Genomic DNA, 19729 nt, shown 5'->3' with positions numbered 1-19729 from the left:
TGTGTGTGTGTGTGGTTGAGTGTGTGTGTGTGTGTGTGGTTGAGTGTGTGTGTGGTTGAGTGTGAGTGTGTGTGTGGTTGAGTGTGAGTGTGTGTGTGGTTGAGTGTGTGTGTGGGTGAGTGTGTGTGTGGTTGAGTGTGAGTGTGTGTGTGGTTGAGTGTGTGTGTGTGTGTGTGTGGTTGAGTGTGTGTGTGGTTGAGTGTGAGTGTGTGGTTGTGTGTGTGTGTGTGGTTGAGTGTGTGTGTGTGTGTGGTTGAGTGTGTGTGTGTGGTTGAGTGTGAGTGTGTGTGTGGTTGAGTGTGAGTGTGTGTGTGGTTGAGTGTGTGTGTGTGTGTGGTTGAGTGTGTGTGTGTGTGTGGTTGAGTGTGTGTGTGTGGTTGAGTGTGTGTGTGTGTGTGGTTGAGTGTGTGTGTGGTTGAGTGTGTGTGTGTGTGTGGTTGAGTGTGAGTGTGTGTGTGTGGTTGAGTGTGAGTGTGTGTGTGGTTGAGTGTGTGTGTGTGTGTGTGTGTGTGTGTGGTTGAGTGTGAGTGTGTGGTTGAGTGTGTGTGTGTGTGTGGTTGAGTGTGTGTGTGTGTGTGGTTGAGTGTGAGTGTGTGTGTGGTTGAGTGTGTGTGTGTGTGTGTGGTTGAGTGTGTGTGTGTGGTTGAGTGTGAGTGTGTGTGTGGTAAAGTGTGTGTGTGTGTGTGGTTGAGTGTGTGTGTGTGGTTGAGTGTGAGTGTGTGGTTGAGTGTGTGTGTGTGTGTGGTTGAGTGTGTGTGTGTGGTTGAGTGTGTGTGTGTGTGTGGTTGAGTGTGTGTGTGTGGTTGAGAGTGTGTGTGTGTGTGTGTGTGGTTGAGAGTGTGTGTGTGTGTGGTTGAGAGTGTGTGTGGTTGTGTGTGTGTGTGGTTGAGTGTGTGTGTGTGTGTGGTTGAGTGTGAGTGTGTGTGTGTGTGGTTGAGTGTGAGTGTGTGTGTGGTTGAGTGTGAGTGTGTGTGGGTGAGTGTGTGTGGTTGAGTGTGTGTGGTTGAGTGTGAGTGTGTGTGTGGTTGAGTGTGTTTGTGTGTGTGTGTGGTTTTTGTGTGTGTGTGTGTGTGTGTGTGTGTGCATGAGTCTGTACGTGTGTGTGTGTGTGTGTGTGTGTGTGTAAGAGAGAGGGAGTGAGGGAGAGAGAGTGTGTGTGTGTGTGAATGTGTGTGTGCATTTTCACTGTGATCAAATAAAAGAGAAAGGCCAGTCACCACGCACATCCTCGGCTCGCATGCAATGTATTTATATAGCAAAGGGAATGCCTGTAATTCACACTGTAGATCAATCACTTGGTCTTAAACGTGCACAAGACAAAAACTTTCATACTGAGGGAGCGAGCCAGTCTGAAGAGTACTCGGGTCCAGCGCGAGCGTTTTTTTATTTTATTAAACGATCCAAATACAATTTCATCTTATTCTTCGTCATTTTCTGATTCCAAAAGCATATAGATATGTTATATTTGGATTAAAAACAAGCTCTGAAAATTAAAAATATAAAAATTATGATCAAAATTAAATTTCCGAAATCGATTCAAAAACTATTTCATCTTATTCCTTGTCGGTTCCTGATTCCAAAAACATATCGATATGATATGTTTGGATTAAAAACACGCTCAGAAAGTTAAAACGAAGAGAGGTACAGTAAAGCGTGCAATGAAGCACAGCGCAATCGCTACCGCGCCAAACAGGCTCGTCACTTTCACTGCCTTTTGCACTAGCGGCGGACTACGTTCAGTTTCATTCTGTGAGTCCCACAGCTTGACTAAATGTAGTAATTTCGCCTTACGCGACTTGTTTTTCTAACCTTCATCTGTCCGACACGTGCGATCTCACTTTTTCAGTGAGTTATTTTTTCCCTCTAACATCTGGTTGCCAGACTTCCGTCAACCTCTTGTCAAATTTCACACTGTGATTCTCACGTAATTGCAAAGGCTCCTAATTGCCCCGCTCCTGTACGCTTCGTTGGGAAAAGTCGAAGAGGCTAGCGGAAAACTTTGGGGGGAGGGTCTACGGGGATGGGGGGGGGGGGGGGGGGGGGGGATCTTAGATTGAGAGGAGACGGAATGCATGGAACGGAACTTTTATGAATCGTTTTGTAGTTTTTGTGTCTGGGGCATGAAAACAAAGCAAAAATGAGCAAAATTCTGAGAGAAAAACGGGAGCTTTATCAAAGCAAATTTGTTTTACAGTTGTTGTGATTATTTAACGACAAGAAGAGACACAATACAATATGTTATATACTTTTGATTTCTAAGAGTTGAAATCAATTACGCAAATATATTATAAGTCTACAAAGCCATGACGGTGCCAAAATAGCATGATAGCATTTTTGAATATTTCACTAATCAGAGCAGCAGAATTCTAACTTCATTATATAAAATCAATCTAATCAATGAATTTAGTAAGCACTGAAGGCATCGTGATCATTAACAAAATCTCACAACTTAAGAATCTCATACCTCTGCATAAATTACGCTTATATATGCTCTTTGGGGAAAAGACTGTTAGGTGGTTTAGTCGTCACCATGCTAGCTGGTACCGATAATCAATGTAAAAGGCAATACATTACTGACTAATACGTTATCGCCTCGTGGGCTAAAAAAAACCCCGAATTGAATTATACATTCAGAAGGAGAAAAAAGTGTGAAAGTATGAAAGGTTGTTGAATCTTGGAAGGAATCTTGTCTGGAATTGTATGCAGGGGGAAGAAAAAAAGTGTGTATTGGATTGAATATAATTCTGTAGTGAAAGGGGAAAGAGAAGAGCGAATGAGAGTCTTCACTGGACTGTACAGACGAAAAAACATGTCTTGATCTCATGACTGACAATTTCATGAACCCAGATGCTGATTTTGACACAACTCAATACAACTCAACATGTGCAGTAATCACTAGATACCGTTATCATTTCAAACAGACAGGGATGGTTATCTGCAAGTCGGTCTTGTGCAAATGTTCAGGGTCTAATTAAAACAGGCTCATAAAATGGAAAATAAAAGGTGTACGGACAAGGTCTTGTCAGATAGAGCCAGTGAGTCTGCGCCGGCATGAAGTCTAACGAGGCATATCGGTAACAGGCAGACTGATGAGCCCTCATCGTGTTTCCATGGTGGTCGATTTCCCAATAGAGTGGATTGTCGCAGCAGTGCTTTTTGATGGCAGACCTTGTCCTTGCATCTCATGCTAAAGCGGTTGCAACTGTTTCCTCATCAATCGATGCTTTCTTGTATAATTTTTACAGATACATGACAGAAAAAACTTGGGGGGGGGGGGGGGGATGGGGGGGGGGGGGGAGTGGGGGGTATGTTTGTGACAATAATCGTAAACCAAATGATATCTAGTAAATAAAGAAATTAATTCACCTGCTCTCGCAAACTCATTCGCCCACTCCCTGCAGCAAACTCACCAATCATGAAGCCAGCTACACCAGTACGTATCATTCAACAACTTGATACAACGATGAAACCCGCTTATAAGTAGCGGGGGACAACCTTAAAAATACGATGCAAGATACAAAAAACCATTCTAATGTAAGTTCAAAATAGTAGGATCAGGATTTTTGAGGCAATCTTGGAATGATTATCGAAAATCAGTCTGGTTGATGCCATCACAAGTATGTCATGTTTAAAACTATAGGTAAATCTTGATACATAGTATTGGAACTGAAGAGCTTTCTTATCAGAAGCGCTGCATTTGTGAAGAGTTTTTTGGGATAGATTTATAAAAAAAAAAGAAAAAAAAAGTCACTAGTAACCAGGACTGAGAACCGTGTTAGTGGAAGGGCGCTGGTTCTGTACGACGCTTATTTATCGAGACATTTGTGACTACGAGCAGTTTCCAAATCTGTTCGTATTCCAATCACTGAGTGAGTTCCAGGGCTATGTTCTGCGCCGGGGCGTTTTGACTGACCTGACGCGTTGAGAAAAACATCAGAGTGTGTGATATGAAAAGACAAGAGGCGAAGCCATCAAGGCTCGCGTAAGAAATCGACAAACAGTAACACAAACTCAATCACTCCGTCACACATACACACACACACACACACACACACACACACACACACACACACACACACACACACACACACACACACACAGACACACACACACACACACACACACACACACACACACACACACACACACACACACACACACACACAGCCGGAAAGAGCATAGGTGAAACTGTGCAAGAAAGCGAGACACTGACTAGATCTAGATCTGTCTGTCTGCATGTAGCCTACTTACAGGGACACGACTGCCAACTAGTCTCGGCCCGCTCAAAATAATAATGACCGAGACTTTCAGTACATGTACTTCCTTCGCGTGACGTCTAACCCTCTTACGTCATAATGTGACGTCAATGTAATGTGACGTCTTCAAATGTTAGAGTTTCTACCACAGACATACACACGCACGCACGCACATACGCACATACGCACGCACGCACAGACAGACAAAGTTACGATCGCATAGGCTACACTTACGTGAGCCAAAAAGCATCACGCCCTGGATCGTGGAACGCTTAGTTGTGTCCACCGCAGGCGCTTCACACGCCTTTATGGCCCCGCACGGCGCGGAAGCAGAATTGATATATCGCAAAAGTATTGCCCTGTGAAGGTATGTTATGGCAGATCACATTATTTATTAAAGATATTCCGAAGCAGAATTGCCTAGGCTTTAAGTAAAGTTAATTTTACTTAGGTCTTGTTGTGTACTCGTGCGTTCAGTTTCATTACGTGAGTTCGACAGCTTGACTAAATGTAGTAATTTTGCCTTATCCTACATACGTGACTGAGAGAGACACCCGTGAGATAATAATCGTTCAAATCACACGTGTGTATATCATGTAAATGAGGTCATGTCAAGCACGTCTGGCAGGGACCTGTTTTTCCACTGCTTATGATGCCAAAGTCACCGAGACAAACGTCATAATAGAAACAAAAATTGCGCTCGCTAATTACCCTCGATGAATCTTTAGAACTAACACGTCACGCCACACTTTCAGAGTGACGTTTCTTTGGGCTTTGACATAATAAATTGCACGAGGCTTTAGAAGAGATCGAGGTTCCAAAACAAGCGTCTTCAATTTATCTGCCTCGACTGCAGGACATTTTCGGTAAAATACACGTAAGTACAGTATGTAGGATAAACAGAATACTACATGGCTTGCTGTGTCGTACCAGATTTACACTCGTTGCTTTTTCAAATAGTGAACAGCTCGCTTTCGCTCGCAGTTCAATATTTAAAAAAACAACTCGTGTAAATCTGGTACGACACAGCAAGCCATGTAGTATTCTCTATTTACGCGACTTGTTTAAAAAAAAATTGGTTGGTTTGGTGCGTTGTGCAATGCATCTGCTTTTTTTATGACAAAGCATTTTTTTTTTTGACACAGAAGGATGAAAGGCCATCATTTATCAGTTTACGCCGGACATTTCTGGAATCGCGTAGCGCAAAGTTGGAATTCCTAAAACGGTGGTCATTGTTCGAATTCCAATAACGCGCTGCTCATTTCCGGAACAGCGCCGATAACGAGATGGGCTGCAACACTTTCAAGGAAGATAACTCTTATTTTATTTCCGGTCAGCACTACGAATTTGCAAGCGTGAAACAGAAGAGTGTCTTGTATTCTATTTTTTGGTTTTCACGTGTAGCACAACGAAACAACGATGTCGGAAGAAATGCAGGTCAAGCAAAGGGAAGTTATGTACAGGCTGATGATAAGGTTCGTTGCACGAATTGCTTTGTTTCACTTTCAAGAGCCCGCACCGGTGTGACGTTTTCATCTTTCGCCGTGTTGATATTTCGCTTCTCGGCCACGTTGATCTAGTATAAACTCTAAACTGAAAAAAAAACCACCCTTCGATAGTACTGATGAGCGACCTTGTGTACCTTACATTCATGGGGCCAAATTTGTGCAACCAATTTGTTTTATTTAACTTAGAAATTTGATTCATCCTAAAATGTTTTCCTTCTTACTCACGGGACGTAACCACTCAGTACACGTTTTCGAAGAATTCGATTTTGGGGGTGAAATCTATTAAATTTTACCACCAATTTTCTTCACGTGCAAGAAACTGACATGCTTTTCGTCCATAAATAATTTCACTTCTTAATATTACCAGGAAACATTTCAGTCTTGAGTATATGTCGAGGGGGAAATATGTACACAGGCGAAAGATGAAATCGTGACACTGTCACAGTGTTATGTCCCACCCCTGTGTCACAGTGTTATGTCCCACCCCTGTGTCACAGTGTTATGTCCCACCCCTGTGTCACAGTGTTATGTCCCTCCCCTGTGTCACAGTGTTATGTCCCACCCCTGTGTCGCAGTGTTATGTCCCACCCCTGTGTCGCAGTGTTATGTCCCACCCCTGTGTCGCAGTGTTATGTCCCACCCCTGTGTCGCAGTGTTATGTCCCACCCCTGTGTCACAGTGTTATGTCCCACCCCTGTGTCGCAGTGTTATGTCCCACCCCTGTGTCACAGTGTTATGTCCCACCCCTGTGTCACAGTGTTATGTCCCACCCCTGTGTCACAGTGTTATGTCCCACCCCTGTGTCGCTGCTGTGCCACTGCCAGGAGCAGTACTGCTTTTCTCCGAAAACCCATGAACCCCCCCCCCCCCCCCAAAAAAAAAAAAAAAAAAAAACCCACGAAAACCGCATCAGAAATGAAGAAAATTTGTCATTGTATTTATAGATCATGTTTTGGCTTGTTGACACATGTTTGAACTTGGATTGAATTCATATATATCTTTCATCTGCAACTTTCACCGTTCGTGGCTTTGTTTTCGTGTTAGTGAGGATTTACGAATGAGCGAAAGTAATTGAAGAAAGTGAACTCAAATGCACGAAAACACTGAAAACAGACGATGTGAGCATCATTGGTGTTTTTGTTTATGATTTGAACATGGTTTTTGACCACAAAAAAAGAGAGAATATTTTGTTTTATCACTGATGAAAGTTATCCATTTGCATGCGTGCGTGTGTATGTTTGTATAACGTCATCAATTCTTTACTTTGGAGAAACAAGAGTTACCTCCCTTGCATTGAAATTGATGCATCGACTTCGTCGAAAATCGGGCTCTGAACACAAAAATAAGGGTGCATGTCAAAAACTTCACTTTCAAGATAGATTTAATTATATTAGATGGGGTTTTCGGGGGTGTTTGGAGTCAAGTAGTACCCGCCAGAAGTGCAGGTGGCAGATTATATTTACACATGCATACACGTACATGTATAGAATTTAGAAATGCACACACTTGGGTAGCAAGACTGTACGTTTTGCTGCTTGCTTTGCACTTTGGGGAAACAATCTCATTTTCTGGTAATACTAAATAGGAGAATAAAGTAACTTAGTAAGGCCAAACAAAAAGAAATGTTTGTTTGCGATGACAAGGCAACAAAAATTAGGGTCAGTAACTTAGTACATGTAGTAACAGAGTAAGTCAGAATTTGTTCTCCTTTATTTTAGGATAAAACATTTAAAAGTTTTATTTTGAGAGCTAGGTACATAGATATATATATATGGCTTTCTATTTTTCGGAACTGGTGTGAGCTGTGTCCCCAATATGTTGGAGAAGAGTAAGCTTTTCTCGAAAAGTTTGCAAAATCAAGTATTGACATTCTTTTTTTCTTCACTTTTTAAAAAAAATGTTTTTAAAGGAGGGTAAAAAAATAGTTGGGGAAAAAAATAGTGTGGTCAGGGGACATGAAACTTGGCTAATGAGAGGGAAAAAATGTGTTCAGGGATGGCCAAATTTCACTCGCCAGCCAGGCTAGCAACTTCAAGAAATTCACTAGCCCACCACAAAATTCACTAGCCCACTACCACACACCAAAATTGTGACTGTCAGAAACACACGGTGATTCGATGGACAACTGGGCTGTGGTCAGCGATGAACAAGCTTTCCCACTCCCAGTGTTTATGGCTTTGAAAATCAATAGTACCACTGAAAGTTGTTTTGCATTTGAACAGAATTTTCACTGGCAAACTTGGCAAGATATTGACTAGCCCCCTGGTGGTCGGGTCGCTGATTTGGCTATCCTTGTATGTATTTTAGTCGTGTAAAATGTGAGTGTGTGCATGGTGTGTGTGCAGCCAGCTGTTTTATGACGGCTACAAAGACCAGGCGGTGTCCCTGGCTCAGGTCATCAAGCCCTACCCAGCATGCCCTCCTAGTGACCGTCTCTTCAGCCTCTTTAATGTTGGCCACAAACTGGAAGAAGGTAATTTAACGCATCAGCAGTGAACAATAATACTAGTAATAATGATAAAGGCATTGATAATTTAACGGCCCCTTCTCATACGTCCCTTAAATTAATTCTCATATAAGCTCGGAGCAATGAACACATGTATGCATACAGGCACGCGTACACACACGTACACACACATGAACTCGCAGTCACACACACTGAAATACAATCAATAGGTACAATACAATCAACACTTTTTACTAATCAGTCAACAGTGAATATCCCCAGTAGGCTTACAATTGTTACATGTATATCTTTGTTGATGCAAGGAGTAATATAAGTCTGTAGCAGGTAATATATTAGCAGCAGCTTTTAACAAATTGTTTTACCAATTTTACATGTTGCACTAACAGTACACATTTAGCAGACAGCACACGTGTGGACTTCATGTCTACAGTTGGCCACTTCGCACCCAACTTTCAGAACTTTGTTTTTATTTTTGGAGAGTAAGGCCTAAAAAAAAAATAGGTGTGGTTACGGTAACCCGACCTACCCTATTTTTAGGGGCCGACCCTATAACTTTTTATTACATTTGTCCAAAAAAAAACCAAGAAAAAACACCAGTGCAGAAAACGCAATGAAAGCGAAATCGCCCAAGTTGCACACTTATTTCCCTGTCAAGTAGGTTTAATTTGTACACATTAGAAAAAAAAGTTTAAAAAAAAAAAAAGTGATTGCCTACCTTCCTACCCTATTTTTTTTGGCTATGTTACCGTAACCACACCTATTTTATTTTTTTTGCCTAACTACCTAGGTATGGTTCTTTTTGTGGAAACGATTCACTGATTCAGCCCTCCTTTCCAGATCTGGCCCAGCTTCGACATGGGATAATTCTATCCCTCCATATCAACACAAACAATCAATTAACATCTTAACTGCTTCAGTGCTTGCTGTGTAGAATTTAAATAAATGAATAAATTAATTAATAAAAAGATTTCATAAAAGCCACTCTTAATGAATAAATCCTACATCACGCATTACTTTATAATATCTCAGATAGTGAGCTTCAATTAGTGTTTTTTTAATCCCTTCAGCCATTATGGCAATGCGGGACTGCATTCTATTTTATTTATTTATTTTATTTATTTACGAGGATTTATATTGCGCACGTATCTCACCACACAAGGCGACTCAAGGCGCATGTTACCTATTAATGCCGTGTGAGATGGAATTTTTTACACAATATATCACGCATTCACATCGGCCAGTAGATCGACTGCCTTTAGGCGCTGCATCCACCTTTCACGGCCTATTATTCCAGGTCACACGGGTATTTTGGTGGACATTTTTATCTACGCCTATACAATTTTGCCAGGAAAGACCCTTTTGTCAATCGTGGGATCTTTAACGTGCACACCCCAATGTAGTGTACACGAAGGGACCTCGGTTTTTCGTCTCATCCGAAAGACTAGCACTTGAACCCACCACCTAGGTTAGGAAAGGGGGGAGAAAATAGCGGCCTGACCCAGGGTCGAACACGCAACCTCTCGATTCCGAGCGCAAGTGCGTTACCACTCGGCCACCCAGTCCCTATGGGCAGAATTGTTTTCACAAGAAGGACTATGCCTGTAATCATTGTAAAATATGTCCATGCAGAGAAGTCAGAAGCCAAGGAAGTTCCCAAGGTCAACAACTTTGTGGCGCCGGGCTCTGGGATTGATCTGGAGTTTGAAACAGAAGGTAGGTCTGTTCGTGTTATTGTGACCTGTATCAATCTTCCAGCTAGTGTTGCAACCCCCTTTTTGAGACTGCCGAAAATGTGTGAAAATCCAAGGTCTAAAATGGGATAGAGTCGTACAAATTGAGGTAAGTTTACGATGCTATAAAATGAAGCTCTGATAAAGCAAGGTGTTAGAAAGGGAGTCCACTGTTTTGATTTGACACTTATTGCTTGATGGCTAGTGGCAAGTTTATGAGTGAAGGAAGTATTTTGTTTTTCTACTTTGTAAACAATAAACATCAATCCATAAGTTATAAGGTGTGTTATCTGTGTGGTTATATATTATTAGGCGATATGAGTATAGGATGGGTAGGTATTTATGAAGATGTTTAGTATTAAAAGAAGAAATTAAATTAAATAAATAGCAAAAGAAATATAAAGAATGCTAATAATGATAACGTTCTATCCCTTTTGCCTTGATCGTGTGAGCAGTGACAACCATCTCAGCGGAAGCGTCACTGTACGAAACGTGCTACTAATTATAACGTTCTATACCTTTTGCCTTGATCATGTGAGCAGTGACGACCATCTCGGCGGAAGCATCACTGTACGAAACGTGCTACTAATTATAACGTTCTATACCTTTTGCCGTGATCGTGTGAGCAGTGACGACCATCTCAGCAGAAGCATCGCTGTACGAAACGTGCTACGTGACGGCACACAAAGCTGCGTGCAGAACGGCCAGGTTTCACCCCACGGGACAACTCATCGCTACCGGCTCTGAGGACTGCTCTATCAAGGTACACCCTCATGTCTGTACAATGGTCCACCCCCCCACCCCCTTTAAGACCTAAACAAATCTGAAAAGAAAATCATGTCTTAAGAAGGAGGGAGTCTTAAAATGGGGTTATACATTTGCAGAGATTATGAACAGAAAAGCTGAAAAACAGGGTCTTAAAGAGACCTGGGAACCCATACGATTTCGCCGTATGTTGTACACATCATTGTCTAGAATACGATAAGTAGGGTCAATGGGAAAAAAATCCGACGAGGGAAAATCCCTAGACTAGGGGGTCTTAAAAGGGGGGAGGGTTCCACTGTAATCAATCAGAAGGAAATGTGTGTGTAGCTACTGCTAATTCCCTCCCACCCACTCCCCATTTAAAGACCACCAAAACTGAAAATCAAGTGCACAACTTATATTGTTGCATGGAGTAATATGTGTGCAACATGATAGCAAGCCTAATACAGGGCGAGATGGGGAGACTGCCATGCATTGCAAAGGACAACTTGTTCAAAACTTAGAACATCAGGTCTTAAAAAGGAGGTCGTTTTAAAATGAAGGTAATTTTAAAGAGGTAATGAACAGAAAGTCTTAAAAGGGAGGGAGTCTTAAATAGGGGGGTCTTAAAGGTTTTTTTTAATGTATATCGTTGCACAGAGCAGTATGTATACAACATGATTGCAAGCCTCGCACAAGGGAGATGAAAAGGACATGCATTGCAAAGGACAAGATATATGCAGTGAGCTCTTTTTTTCCTTTTTTTTTGTGACAAGATTTTATTCAATTTAAACAGAATTCAATGATACAACAAAAAACAATAGGAACACGAACTCAGTGAGCTCTTTTGTTGCAGATTCTGGATGTGGAGAGAATGCTAGCGAAGAGTGTTACACCCGCCGACATTCTTGCCATGGAGACACATCAACAACAGATGGAGAATCACCCCGTTATTCGTACATTGTATGATCATGCTGAGGTCAGTGTGTGTGGGTGTGGGGGTAAATGGGTGGGTGGGTGAGTGGGTGGGTGCGCGGGTGTGTGTGTGTGTGTGTGTGAAGACACATCAACAGCAGATAGAGAATCACCCCGTTATCCTTACACTATATGACCACCCTGAGGTCAGTGTGTATGTTAGTTTGTGTGTGTGTGTAGGTGTGTTCGTGTGTGTGAACAGCAGATGGAGAATCACCCCGTCATCCGTACACTGTTTAATCATGCTGAGGTCTTTGTGTTCGCCTGTGTGTGTGTGTGTGTGAACAGCAGATGGAGAATCACCCCGTCATCCGTACACTGTTTAATCATGCTGAGGTCTTTGTGTTCGCCTGTGTGTGTGTGTGAACAGCAGATGGAGAATCACCCCGTCATCCGTACACTGTTTAATCATGCTGAGGTCTTTGTGTTCGCCTGTGTGTGTGTGTGAACAGCAGATGGAGAATCACCCCGTCATCCGTACACTGTTTAATCATGCTGAGGTCTTTGTGTTCGCCTGTGTGTGTGTGTGAACAGCAGATGGAGAATCACCCCGTCATCCGTACACTGTTTAATCATGCTGAGGTCTTTGTGTTCGCCTGTGTGTGTGTGTGAACAGCAGATGGAGAATCACCCCGTCATCCGTACACTTTCCTCCGAAAACGGCATATGGCTGCCTAAATGGCGGGGTAAAAAACGGTCATACACGTAAAATTCCACTCGTCCAAAAAACACGAGTGTACGTGGGAGTTTCAACCCACGAACGCAGAAGAAGAAGAATCCGTACACTGTTTAATCATGCTGAGGTCTTTGTGTTCGCCTGTGTGGGTGCAAGCATGGTCACCCTTTTGCACATGATCAGTTTTCCCTTGTGACTTTTAGAAGGGGAGACTACCACAGTATTTTCACTCCTGTGTCAGGCAGTTTAGAACGAAATTGTGTACACGAGGTCACAAAGTATTTTGTGTTCATTCTAACATTGAAGTATTTTGTGTCAATTTTAACATTGAGGTATTTTGTGTCAGTTTTAACATTGAAGTATTTTGTGTCAATTTTAACATTGATGTATTTTGTGTCAATTTTAACATTGAGGTATTTTGTGTCAATTTTGACATTGAAGTATTTTGTGTCAATTTTAACATTGAAGTATTTTGTGTCAAGTTTAATATTGAAGTATATTGTGTCAATTTTAACATTGAAGTATAATATTGTGTCAATTTTAACATTGATGTATTTTGTGTCAATTTTAACATTGAGGTATTTTGTGTCAATTTTAACATTGAAGTATTTTGTGTCAAGTTTAACATTGAAGTATTTTGTGTCAATTTTAACATTGAAATATTTTGTGTCAATTTTAACATTGAAGTATTTTGTGTCAAGTTTAACATTGAAGTATTTTGTGTCAATTTTAACATTGAAATATTTTGTGTCAATTTTAACATTGAAGTATTTTGTGTCAAGTTTAACATTGAAGTATAATATTGTGTCAATTTTAACATTGAGGTATTTTGTGTCAATTTTAACATTGAAGTATTTTGTGTCAATTTTAACATTGCAGTATTTTGGGTCCATTTTTTTCAGGAAGTGACATGCCTTGATTTCCATCCCTACGAGCAGCTGTTGGCGTCAGGCAGTAAAGACTTCAGCATTCGATTCTTTGAGTATTCCAAGCCCTCCGTCAAAAAAGCCTACAAGAGTATCCAGGTCTGGATCACGCTTTTGTTCATTTCAAAGTCAATTACAGTGGAACCCCCCCTTAATGACCCCCAACTTCAGACGTCCTCCCTTTTAGGATCCCATTTTCTTCTTCTTCAGATTTTCAGTTCATAACCTCTGTAAATTTACTCCCATTTGAAGATTCCTGGCCGTCTTTTTCAGACCTGATTTTGTAGACTTTTCAAGGTCTTAAAAGGGGGATTCCACTGTATTGCAGTTTCAGTTTTCTGCTTCTACTGAGAGACTGAAATGTTTAGAGTATGGCTTGTTGCCGATGGTACTATTTGTGAATTTCTGCACAAGTAATAGCTACTGTTGCGACACACAAGAATGCTGAAAGTTAGACAAGGATCATCAGGGATGGCTAAATCTCACAATTTTAACTCGCCAACTGGGCGAGTGACTTCAAGAAAGTTACTAGCCCGTCAGAAATGTCACTGGTCCGGTACATACCATAGTTGCTGCATCTGCAGTGTGTATATTGCTTTGAAACTCAATATTACTGCAGAGCGCCTAGAACTGTACCCACGGAATATGCGCGATATAAGACTCATTGATTGATTGATATTACAACCAAAAGTGTTGCATTGGACCAGAATGTTCATCGGCCAGCCGGGTGAGTTGCCAGGTGGTTTCTACTAGCCCGGCGGATTTTTTACTCGCCCCTAGCGAGTGGGCGGACGATCTGGCCATCCCTGATCATCTACCAAAGCAGGAAAGAAATACAAAGAATCTGTTGAAAACCAACACAGGTGGTAGACTAACTCAGTGATACCTGTGACAAGGCAATACCCTCGGGATGAAACCAACAGTGTGTGTGTTTAGCAGGTGTTGGTTCAAAACGAGTTTCTTTAGTTACATTAACATTCAAACCAACAACAGGGGGTTATCGCAGGTACCACTGTCCTTCACAGTCTTCTTGTCTCATATTTTTTTTTTAAACAAAATAATAAATGTTTTCTTCTGAACACTGTTGGTTGATTTTGCTACTGTTGTTGCTAATTGACAATCTTCTCCTCTCACCAGGAGGCAGCACCCTTACGATGCCTGGCGTTTCATCCCAGCGGCGATTACCTCCTGGTCGGCACAGAACACCCAACGTGTAAGTCACTTAGTGTTGCCAAGTTGAAAGCAAACAGCGGGCGGGGATGTAGCTCAGTCGGTAGCGCGCTGGATTTGTATCCAGTTGGCCGCTGTCAGCGTGAGTTCGTCCCCACGTTCGGCGAGAGATTTATTTCTCAGAGTCAACTTTGTGTGCGGACTCTCCTCGGTGTCCGAACACCCCCGTGTGTACACGCAAGCACAAGACCAAGTGCGCACGAAAAAGATCCTGTAATCCATGTCAGAGTTCGGTGGGTTATAGAAACACGAAAATACCCAGCATGCTTCCTCCGAAAACGGCGTATGGCTGCCTAAATGGCGGGGTAAAAAACGGTCATACACGTAAAATTCCACTCGTGCAAAAAACACACACGGGTGTACGTGGGAGTTTCAGTCCACGAACGCAGAAGAAGAAGAAGAAGAAGAAAGCAAACAGCAACTCACAATACAGTGCAACCCCTTTTTCAACACCTCCACAAATGTGAGAATTCTGACCATTGCAATTTATGAGTTTTGCCCGTTGTACTGGAGTTTAAAATTGATCATGCTGACAGATTTCAGACAACATCTTTACTGTATTTTTTTTATGTTGGCTAAGCTTTTATTTGCCTAGCATTCTTAACATCAAGTATAGTCCTTCTTAACACTTTCTACCCCACCTATGTTGACCAAAGTTTTTTTTAGCCGTGACCAGCTCTGCTGCAGCCGGTCACTAAGAATGGTAGTAACTGTGTAGAAACTGTGTATCAACACGATGGAATGCAGGTAAGTCTGACCTGAGGCCAAAAATCCTGGAACGCCGAAGAAGAAGAAGAAGAAGAAGGAATGCAGGTGCTATAGATCGATGTTACAGGATGCGACTAAAGTGACTGTGTGTACGGATATATCCGTACGAGGTCAGATAGAGCCGTATGAGTGGGTACGGATATATCCGTACCTGGGAGACAATGAGTTAATCTCTTAGGTGCCAGGAAACGAAAGTGCTTGCACACACCTGCCAATCGTACAGAGGAACTGCACACACCTGCCAATCATACAGAGGAACTGCACACACCTGCCAATCATACAGAGGAACTGCACACACCTGCCAATCATACAGAGGAACTGCACACACCTGCCAATCATACAGAGGAACTGCACACACCTGCCAATCGTACAGAGGAACTGCACACACCTGCCAATCGTACAGAGGAACTGCACACACCTGCCAATCGTACAGAGGAACTGCACACACCTGCCAATCATACAGAGGAACACCTCTCTTTTAAGACTGCCACAAATATGAGAAAATTTGGTTTTAAGACTGCCACAAATATGAGAAAATTTGGTCTTAAATTTAAAATGGAGGTAGTTTACTGATTTTATGAACATAACATCTGAAAAAGCAGGGGGGGGGGGGGGGTCTTAAATCGGCGGGGTTTGCTTGTACTGTTGTGGATGTTTAGTGTGCTTATTTCTTTTATTTTGTTTGATAGTTTCATTCGCCTGCTGTTCTTCATTTGGTTGTGATTCTTATGCAGAAGCAGCACTTTGTTCTTTTTTGTTTCTATGGTTTTGTCAATTGCTTTCGTACAGTAAAGATTTGCTTTTGCTGCTGTTTGATGACTTGCAATGTTGGTTGGTGTTTCAGTACGTGTCTACGACTCGAGAACTCTGCAGTGTTTCGTGGGCAGCAACCCCCAGGACCAGCACAAAGCGCCACTCACTGCCGTGAGTTGTCTCCACCAGTCATGCACTAATAAAAAGACCAACAAATACCATACTCAAGTATTAACGAAGACGAAGAAGTCATAATTCTCAACAGTTTTGACCCAAGGGTTTTGTTCAGGGAAAGACAGACGATAGAACAGAAAGAAAAACTTCAGATGTCGCATACCAAAACACACACAAAAACCGGGGAGCAAGGGAGGCTACTCTAGAATTTGTTGTCTTTTTATATTTAGTCAAGTTTTGACTAAATATTTTAACATCGAGGGGGAATCGAAACGAGGGTCGTGGTGTATGTGTGTCTGTCTGTCTGTGCGTGTGTGTGTGTGTGTGTGTGTGTGTGTGTGTGTGTGTGTGTGTGTGTGTGTGTGTGTGTGTGTGTGTGTGTGTGTAGAGCGATTCAGACTAAACTACTGGACCGATCTTTATGAAATTTGACATGAGAGTTCCTGGGTATGAAATCCCCGAACGTTTTTTTTCATTTCTTTGATAAATGTCTTTGATGACGTCATATCCGGCTTTTCGTGAAAGTTGAGGCGGCACTGTCACGCCCTCATTTTTCAACCAAATTGGTTGAAATTTTGGTCAAGTAATCTTCGACGAAGCCCGGACTTCGGTATTGCATTTCAGCTTGGTGGCTTAAAAATTAATTAATGACTTTGGTCATTAAAAATCTGAAAATTGTAAATAAAAATTAAAATTTATAAAACGATCCAAATTTACGTTTATCTTATTCTCCATCATTTGCTGATTCCAAAAACATATAAATATGTTATATTCGGATTAAAAACAAGCTCTGAAAATTAAATATATAAAAATTATTATCAAAATTAAATATTCCAAATCAATTTAAAAACAGTTTCATCTTATTCCTTGTCGGTTCCTGATTCCAAAAACATATAGATATGATATGTTTGGATTAAAAACACGCTCAGAAAGTTAAAACGAAGAGAGGTACAGAAAAGCGTGCTATGCAGCATAGCGTAACCACTACCCCGCTCTTCTTGTCAATTTCACTGCCTATGCCGTGAGCGGTGGACCACGAGTATACGGTCTTGCTGAAAAATGGCATTGCGTTCAGTTTCATTCTGTGAGTTCGACAGCTACTTGACTAAATATTGTATTTTCGCCTTACGCGACTTGTTACATTTAGTCAAGTTTTGACTAAATGTGAATCGAGACGAGCGTCGTGGTGTATGTGCGTGTGTGTGTGTGTCTGTGTGTGTGTGTAGAGCGATTCAGACTAAACTACTGGACCGATCTTTATGAAATTTGACATGAGAGTTCCTGGGTATGAAATCCCCATACGTTTTTTTCATTTTTTTGATAAATGTCTGATGACGTCATATCCGGCTTTTCGTGAAAGTTGAGGCGGCACTGTCACGCCCTCATTTTTCAACCAAATTGGTTGAAATTTTGGTCAAGTAATGTTCGACGAAGCCCGGACTTCGGTATTGCATTTCAGCTTGGTGGCTTAAAAATTAATTAATGACTTTGGTCATTAAAAAACGGAAAATTGTAAAAAAAATATTTTTTTTATAAAACGATCCAAATTTACATTCATCTTATTCTCCATCACTTGCTGATTCCAAAAACATATAAATATGTTATATTGGGATTAAAAACAAGCTCTGAAAATTAAATATATAAAAATTAATATGAAAATTAAATTTTCCAAATCAATTTAAAAACACTTTCATCATATTCCTTGTCGGTTCCTGATTCCAAAAACATATAGATATGATATGTTTGGATTAAAAACACGCTCAGAAAGTTAAAACGAAGAGAGGGTGAGCGGTGGACTGACGATGCTACGAGTATATGGTCTTGCTGCGTTGCTTTGCGTTCAGTTTCATTCTGTGAGTTCGACAGCTACTTGACTAAATGTTGTATTTTCGCCTTACGCGACTTGTTATTTCTTGCAGTTGGAGGGGGAGAACAGATTTCCCTAATACCTCTTTCTTAGTCACAAGATTGTTTATGATGTATTGTGTGGGTTGTCTTTCCCTTACTTTTACTTTTCTCTCTGTCTTCTGTTTCTTGTCTTTTAGTGTATTTCTTTGTTTTATTGCGCCTATGCCTGCAGAAGGATACGGAATTCCAGCAGTAATGATTACAACAGACTGTGTGCCAGAAAATATGAAGAAAACAATCAACCATTGACATTGGCATCCTTTCAACATCATTTTTGTTTGTGAAATATTGTAGGTGGAGGGAGTCTTCACTCGGGGGGGGGGGGGGGGGGTTGTAAAAAGGGGGTCCATTGTAATACGTAACGGATTTTGAGTCATATAATCATTTGCTTTTCTTGTTTTTCATGAAGTTGACGTCATTATATTTGTGTATAGATGAACTAGAATAAGTTTACACAGATTTGCCCTCAATGTTTTTCTGAATATTTTAAAGTTGTTTGATGACGTCATTGTAATTTGTCCAGGTTGACTGGAGTCCCAACGGCAACATGTACGCGTCGTCTTCTAAGGACGGGGATATCAAGGTGTGGGATGGGGTCAGCAACAAGTGTGTCACGACCTTCAGACTGGCGCACCAAGGTCAACAGGTCTGCTCTCTCTACTTCTCCAGGAACTCCAAGGTCAGTGCTCACAGTGCCGGGGTCCTTGCTGAAGTGGACATTAGACATGATAGACATGTTATTGCCTGGGTTGAGTACAATGCATTCAGACACAGCGAATTACTCACATGCACACACAAACACACACACTAACGCATACATGTACACACACACACACACTAACGCATACATGTACACACACACACACACACACACACTAACGCATACATGTACGCACACACTAACGCATACATGTACACACACACACACACACACTAACGCATACATGTACACACACACAAACACACACACTAACGCATACATGTACACACACACAAACACACACTAACGCATACATGTACACACACAAACACACACACTAACGCATACATGTACACACACACACACACACACACTAACGCATACATGTACACACACACACTACTCTCGTCATTAGTTTCAGCTACATTTATATTTCAAGTTACTTTTTAAATACAAGGCTCCTTAAACTGTGGGTCCCTGCGTCTTATACGCACTAGTAGCCGAAATGTATTAGAAATTAAAACTTGAAACGAGCAGGTCCGGGGACACACTTAATTTGTCTTTGAATTCGTACTAACGGTTTTGATGTAAACTTCTAATAGTTTCCATGCAGAATGGACAAGGATGTGATTTTCAAAATCGAGAAAATTCCCAACCAGATGTGTACCGATGGAAATTTACACAGTACAGACAACCAATGTGCCACATAAAGCTTTTGTATAAATCTGACAGAACTTCCAAGTCACCCTGGTTCGGGGACATGGAGAGTGCCGCTGAGTGGTACCTTGGGGCGGGGATGTAGCTCAGTTGGTAGCGCGCTGGATTTGTATTCAGTTGGCCGCTGTCAGCGTGAGTTCAAACCCACGTTCGGCGGAAATTTATTTCTCAGAGTCAACTTTGTGTGCAGACTCTCT

The 19729-nt window shown here is 41.6% G+C and overlaps 1 protein-coding gene across 2 annotated transcripts in view; it reads left to right on the top strand.

The window, feature by feature from the left end:
• The first annotated feature begins 5593 nt into the window (after window positions 1–5593).
• LOC138978035 (cleavage stimulation factor subunit 1-like) overlaps window positions 5594–19729 on the top strand; it is a 100643-nt gene continuing 86507 nt past the window's right edge. For both annotated transcript variants that reach the window (XR_011459562.1, XM_070350659.1), the window contains exons 1-9: window positions 5594–5731; window positions 8110–8237; window positions 9861–9944; window positions 10591–10724; window positions 11562–11684; window positions 13259–13381; window positions 14420–14495; window positions 16125–16204; window positions 18639–18794. Coding sequence is in view for 1 of the 2 variants with exons in the window: in XM_070350659.1 (XP_070206760.1) it covers window positions 5676–5731; window positions 8110–8237; window positions 9861–9944; window positions 10591–10724; window positions 11562–11684; window positions 13259–13381; window positions 14420–14495; window positions 16125–16204; window positions 18639–18794 (960 nt within the window). In the remaining variant the exon portion in view is untranslated. The remainder of the gene's footprint in view (window positions 5732–8109; window positions 8238–9860; window positions 9945–10590; window positions 10725–11561; window positions 11685–13258; window positions 13382–14419; window positions 14496–16124; window positions 16205–18638; window positions 18795–19729) is intronic.

The sequence above is a fragment of the Littorina saxatilis genome, linkage group LG10 (genome assembly GCF_037325665.1).
Source record: "Littorina saxatilis isolate snail1 linkage group LG10, US_GU_Lsax_2.0, whole genome shotgun sequence".
NCBI classification, from domain to species: Eukaryota; Metazoa; Mollusca; class Gastropoda; order Littorinimorpha; family Littorinidae; genus Littorina; species Littorina saxatilis.
The sequence above is the reverse complement of the archived record's forward strand: the minus strand, read 5'-3'. Positions and strand labels throughout refer to the sequence as shown.